This window comes from Anopheles coluzzii, chromosome 2 (assembly GCF_943734685.1).
Source record: "Anopheles coluzzii chromosome 2, AcolN3, whole genome shotgun sequence".
Taxonomy (NCBI): Eukaryota; Metazoa; Arthropoda; class Insecta; order Diptera; family Culicidae; genus Anopheles; species Anopheles coluzzii.
Genome location: NC_064670.1, coordinates 23,387,998 through 23,394,486, shown reverse-complemented (window position 1 = coordinate 23,394,486; position 6,489 = coordinate 23,387,998). Strand labels below are relative to the sequence as shown.

The 6,489-nt window shown below is 51.5% G+C and overlaps 1 protein-coding gene across 1 annotated transcript; it reads left to right on the top strand.

Annotated features, from left to right (window-relative positions):
* The first annotated feature begins 2,864 nt into the window (after positions 1-2,864).
* LOC120953207 (mitochondrial import receptor subunit TOM40 homolog 2) lies at positions 2,865-5,981 on the top strand. The gene is made up of 4 exons (XM_040372963.2): positions 2,865-3,986; positions 4,065-4,393; positions 4,748-4,972; positions 5,318-5,981. The coding sequence occupies exons 1-4, from the start codon at positions 3,399-3,401 to the stop codon at positions 5,424-5,426; spliced, it is 1,251 nt and encodes a 416-aa protein (XP_040228897.2). The 5' UTR covers positions 2,865-3,398; the 3' UTR covers positions 5,427-5,981.
* The last annotated feature ends 508 nt before the right edge of the window (positions 5,982-6,489 follow it).

Sequence of the window (6,489 nt, the reverse complement as noted above, 5' to 3'; positions counted from 1 at the left end):
AACGCTAAATGATAGAACGATTTCCTGCCTGTCGCCCGGGGAGGTAGGGTGATGGGGGCAAATGGGTCATGGACGGGTCCCCACGTTGCCATTAGCCGGTTTAGCAGGCGGGCTGCGGGGTAAAAATGATCAACTGCGAGCATCATCCCGGCTCTCCGCTCCGGAAGGCAAGGACATTTCTAATTATCCGCCCAGCCCGTGTCGGTGGTGTTGACCGTGATTTGCATAGCTGCAGGCGCTTAGCAGCTGCCTACTGCGCTGTTTATTAGTAGTTTATGCAACTCGCATGCATCGCAGGGACAGGACGCCGGAGCAGCTCGCTCGAATGGAGAAAGTTTGTTTCCGAGGGTGGAAATTTGTCCCCATCGAGATTGACATTTTGTGCGGTGAAGAGGGGGGAGGGGGGGCAGCTATGAGTTTGACCGTGTGTGAGGGATTGCAATTTGCACTTTCTGCGCATCAGTGGAAAGTTTCCCCTTTTTTTGTTGCTGCTGTCAACCAACTCCAACTCGCATGGCACATGGTCAGGGATCGAAAGGTTTTTCGGGATAACCGGTTGAGCTTTCGGGTGCTTTTGGAGAGTGTTTGTTGGCTTTACGTGTGAGTGCTGTGAGTTGTAAAATATTGGCCCGACCACTCGGGGACATGTGTGTGTGTGTGAGTGTGTGTTAATGTTTAATTTGTAGGATGATGAGGTGCTTATGCATCAATAATCCGTTACTTAAAGCGCTTTATAGACGAATGCTTTAGTGTGAAGTTGTCCGTGCGAGTTAAACATCGAGTGCCAACAAAAATGAATGATCACAAAAGAAGAAAAAGAAGATGAAAAAGACCCCTAACAGAGTGTGAGTAAGAAATAGCAAAAATCTGCCCCCCCCTTGCCTCATCAATCCACCCTCCCGCGGAGTCACACTTTTGCCACCGGAAATGGCTTTTTCATTTCCTGCCGATGAGCTTTACCCGTGCTCGGGGCCCTGCGTTTCCGTTTCATTGGTACGGTGCCGGCACGATTTCCTCCCTCCTCCCTTCCCCTTCACCCCCCCTTCCCCTCGTCCTGATCGGCTCATTTACCACGGACAATCGACCACGGAACGCGCGCTGCAGACATTTGGGCGACTCACAGTCAGTGTGTGTGTGTGTGTGTGTGTGTGTGTGTGTGTGTGTGTGTGTGTGTGTGTGTGTGTGTGTGTGTGTGTGTGTGTGTGTGTGAGTGTGTATTTTGCCCGTACACTCGGTTACTGGGTCTCCCGTACCCCACCCGGAGGCTGAACCGGATATCGGTGTCATTAAATCGGCTCGCAACTTCGCTCATCCTTGCCTATCGCCGTCTCGCTAAAGTAGGTCACCTGACCATTGGTTGTACCCCGGATTGGGATTGCGGTTGGCCGGCTGTGGGGCCAGCGGTGCCAGGGTGGAAATCCGCTGGCCGACATTTTATGAGTAATGTGCAACAGCGGCAATCAGCCGGAAAGCGGAAATGTCGTTCGGGGTATTACGAGCCAGCCCGGCCGGAACGGCACACACACACACACACGCTGGGATCCTGACCACGGACAGGATATTTTTCGCGTGCAGACCAATTAAAATGCCGTCTAGGGGTAGAAAGGGCAGGAGAGTGGCTTTTTATATGGCTGCACCCGAGCCCAAATGGCTGTTTGCCGAACGCCGCGTAACGTAAATCAATATAATTCGCTCATAAAAACTGGAAGCCTGTTCCTGCGCCACACCAGGCGTGGGGGACGATTGGGAAGCGAACGACCACACGGGTTTGGGTGTGTTTGATGACACGGGTTCGTGAGGTGCCTCCCCCCCACTCCCCGTTCGCCCCCCTTCTTTTTTTGTTTGCCTTTTCGCTTTACTTCGAAACGGTTAGCCGATGGAGAATTGATTTCAATTTACACAGGCGCGGCCACATATTGTAAGGCAAATCGAATTCGCATCGACGGACCAATGGAGCTTTTGGTGCTTTTGCATCGGGTGTGTGCATTAATAGCACAGTGTGGCGATTGTTTCCGTTCGTGCACAATTAAAAAGTGTGGCCTTTAATTGCACCCTTTTGCGTGTGGTGCATTCTGTGGTGCAGCGTGTTGGCGCCAACAAGGTGAAACTGTCGGGATGGGTTTGCGGCACAGTGGTGCCTTTCTTTCGATGGGATTATGCATTTGCAGTTATGCTCTCTTCAAGTAAATTTGAATCTTTTTTTTAACGAATATTTTATCCAATATCAAGCAACGATCCAACTATGGCGCATCCTTCGATAAATCTTCTCCAGACGTACGTACCGCTCCATTTGGTCGTCTTATCATTGTGCATCCTTTCATCTGCAATATGCTGCCTGTTTACCACGGTAACCTCTGCACCGAAAAAAAAAACCAAAAATTCGTACCAAATTTGATTGAAGAAAGCAGAAGCAAGTGGCGAAAAATTAATAATCCCCCGGTCGCTGGGTGGCGCAGTGCAAATTGCAGACATTCGGGCGATAAAATCTCAATAAAATATTCACGTTCGATATGGAAATTCGGAACAATTCGGAGCCCCACCCTATCTCTCTCTCTCTCTGTGTGCCATCAAACTTTACACCCTTCGGTCCTGGGGTTTGGGTCCGGGGCTTGACCCATCCTTTTCGTTCGATGATGCATCGTGTTGATTGTGAATTCAGTTAGCATTTGGCAACGGAAGGGTGCTGAAAGTTTCCCTCGGCAAACAGCATACAGACACACACATACACAAAACAGAACCGTGCTCGATCCGAAATAGTGGTGCCAAGAAAGTATGAGTTTTTTTTTTTTTTGCTTTGTTTCTGGGTCGGTTTTGAGTCGTTACCGACACTCACCGACATTTGGTCGATCGATCCGGTGTGAAAGTTCACAAGAAATACTGTTTATCTGCAGCCGAGAGTCGAGAGAGTAGAAATGGAATTTTCTTCTTTTTTTGTATGATTTAGTTAACGTGCCACCTCTCACACACTCCCTTTTTTTCTCGTGCAGTACTGTGTGGACAAGTGGTGCGACACTCCGAAACTCCATTTATTGTTTTATCCGTTCCCGGCATTTTTTGTGTGTTGTACCAACCCTCGAGTAACATGACTAAAAAGAGGAGGGGGAGGAGATGGGACTGGTGGCTGGTTGAAGTGATTTTTCATCATTTTACTGCAGTGCCACTTCTCGCCCGCGGTCCCGGGTCCACTCGATAATGCGGACATTTTTGGGACATTTACTCGTGCCGAAATTGCAATCAGAACGGAGAGGGTGCATTAGGTCCGGGGGAGGGGAAAGTGTGGAAATCGCTTTTCCGTTCGTGCCAATATTGAAAAATGCATTTTGATAAATGTTGCACTGTTGGATGAAATTCAAAAGCACGCCCCGTGAGTACACTCGTAGTCGTCGTCGTCGTCGTAAATGTCACTTTTGCTGGTGTCACTTTTGGCGCCAACAACCCCTGCCCTTGTGTTTGTTGACAGCTGGCGTTTACTTATGCAAATTGCGGGGTGCAAAATTGTTGTGTGTGTTTGGGTCCAAGTGTGCGCTGGCTGCTTTGGCGGTAGAGAGAGAATTGAATCTCGCCGTTGTCCCGCAGTTGGCTCGTCGCCATCTTGGCAGGCTGTGGAAGTTGATTGCTCATTCATCGGGGTCGGATCCACTCCCCCCTTTACGGCACTGCAAAACAACCGCCGAATGCGGTACGAAGGCAAGGACGGTGGTACGTGCGTGCCGGAGCCGGATCCACGGTACGGTGGCCGCTTTCCGTGGCCGTTCACGTGGACGTCGGGCGTCCGGCAGCCGCCCCTGAACCCGGGCGACATGGCGAACCTGCACGAGCGCATCAACCACCTGCGGCCGGTCTGGTTCGAAGGGTTCCAGCTGAACGTGACGAAGGGCTGCGGCGTGAACCGGACGCTGGGCGCTAGCTGGAACCTTAGCCACGTGACGCCGAGCGGCTTCCGGTTCGGTGGACACTTCCAGCGCCGATGCAGCGATAGCGTGCTGGTAAGCCCTTTCTCCTCGCGCTTTCCCGCGCGACCGGTGGCTGTGTTTTAACGCTTGGCTCGAAATTAATTTTTGCAGACCACACCACTTGTAGCGTTCGATGTGAACCCGACGACGCTCTGCACGAACCTGCTGCTGCTGTACCGGCCAGTCCGGTCGGTGGGACTCGAGCTAGCCCTGCAGCTTCGGCCGGGCGCAAAACCGTACGTGGACGAGGTGTCGCTGCAGTACACCGGGGCGAGCCGGACGTCCACCGTACGGTGCAGTACGCCCGACACCACGCTCGACTCGTACCGGGTCAGCCTGGATCATCTGGTGAGCGTGAACGATCGGCTCTGCTTCGGGGTGGAGCTGCTGTGCGAATGCTACCGGGGCGCTCAGCACACGAACGTGGCCTTTGCCGGACGGTACGTAGACTCAAAAGCGAGCTAGAGAGAGCGATGAGGATGATGATGATGATGATGGTTTGCCACCGGGCTACTTTAGAGATAAGTGCGCGCTGCATGCGGATACGGGCAGGATTAATGCGGTGTACGGACCAAAGGCGGCAGATAATTGCTAACCCAGTGGTTGTTAATTATGGACGGAAAATGGTATTTCCTAGTGTTGCCGTTTTTGCCACACACAGCCACGCACTTAGCCGCCGGCTTAAGGTGTTTGCATTGTTGCATCCGCGCGTTGTTTTGCAATCGGACAAGGCCTTTCGCTGTAACAAACGCTAACAACAGCGTTCCCTTCGTTCCATTCCGTTCTCCGCGCAGCTACAACCGGGAAACGTCCACGCTGGCCGCCACCGTCTCGCCCGAAGCGTTCGATTTGAGCTACTGGCAAAAAGTGTCCGGCACGTTGCAGATGGGCTCGTCCATGATTGTGAACCAGCGGCAGAACCGGGCGCTCGGCACCGTCTGCTATCGGCTCGAGCACGAGGACACGGTGATCCGCGGTTCGTTCGACTCTGATTGGACCGTCGGCTTCACGTACGGCAGGTTAGTAGTAGTAGTAGTAGCAAGTACGGAAGGACAAAACAAAAAAACCCTCCATTGCTGCGCGTCACAAAAAGGCTCAGGCCCTGGTGGGGTCTGATAAATTTCGCAGCAATTAAATCGGAAATCGAATCCCTTACCATTGCCCTCCTGTCCTCCCGCACATCGCCACTTATCTGTCACGTATCTCTTTTCATGTGCACCGGGTTGGAAAAATTCAATCCACTGTCAACCTCCGCCCGAACCCGAATGCACACGCCCACGTCGGCCATGCGGATGACGATGATGTTAATGATCGCACACCGACCGACCGACCGATGATGGATGGCTGCCTGTCCGAAAATGCAGAAAGCTTACGCCGGCCGCATTCACCGCCCGGTTGAGTTTGTTGTTTTGCGTGCCGAAAAACACGTTCCAGTGTGGATTTCGGATTGATTTGGATTCTAATTTGCTGTGAGTGTGCGGGACCGCTGTGCGGCGCCGACCGGTGCACGCCATCACCCGGATCCGCTTGATTTCGCGCAGGCTGCTACAGCGGTTTGGCGGGGCTTTTGCGTGCGACCTCAATACGCGCGCGCGCGCGCGATCGATACGAACCGCAGAATGGGAAAGCGAATCAACCAAAAACAACGGAAAAAGGCACACATGTGCTCAGAACAGTTGTGGGTTTCAGGTGACGGATTGGCGCGGGGTAAGGATTAAATGACACTCTACACGGGACGGCACTGCGCATTCACACACACTCGCTCTTCACACCTTGAAAAGGGACCGCAACCGAGCGGACTGGACGAGTGTGTATGCCTGTGGACCAAATTAGTCCGATAGCTCATCCGATTCGAAACCGCGTCCCGTTCCCGTCCGGTGTGGTTTTTGTTTGTATGTGTGTATGTGTGTGTGGAGACCGAGCTGTCCGAAGCTGCCCTTATTACCCACTGTGCATTTATGTATTTGAATGATTCTGTGGAGATCGATCGCAAATGCAGCTGGCCGATAGTGCGGGGACATTGCATAATCTTCTCTCTCGAGTTTTTGCTCGCGTTTTCATGGTATTTTCTACTTTTCCAGAAAGGGGAAGCTATAGAGTTGGGCAATTGTATTGATTTAATTTTAAATTCTTTCCTCTACCACGAAAAAAAAAAACCAGGGGCTGGGGCTTAAGGTGGAAAGCGACAGGTGAAAGCCACAAACAACGCACACACATTTCATTTTATTTTGCTAATGTTTAAGTGCAATGTGGTGAAGTAATTTGAAGCTGATTTTAAATGGTTTTTTTTTTGCGGATTTGGACGTTTTTGCTGTGCCAGTTGAATGATGTGGCGCGTGATTAAATATTCATCCCATAATGATAAGGCCCTGCAAGCAACTTATCGTTCAGCGTGCACCACGATCATGTGCGATAATTGATTGCAGTTTGTTCCGGCGGGCTGCATTAGCTACGATTGATTAAAATTGAATAGAAATGCAATCCAATTTAAGGGTGACATCGCTGCAGATGAATTTTTGTCGATGTGTGTGTGTGT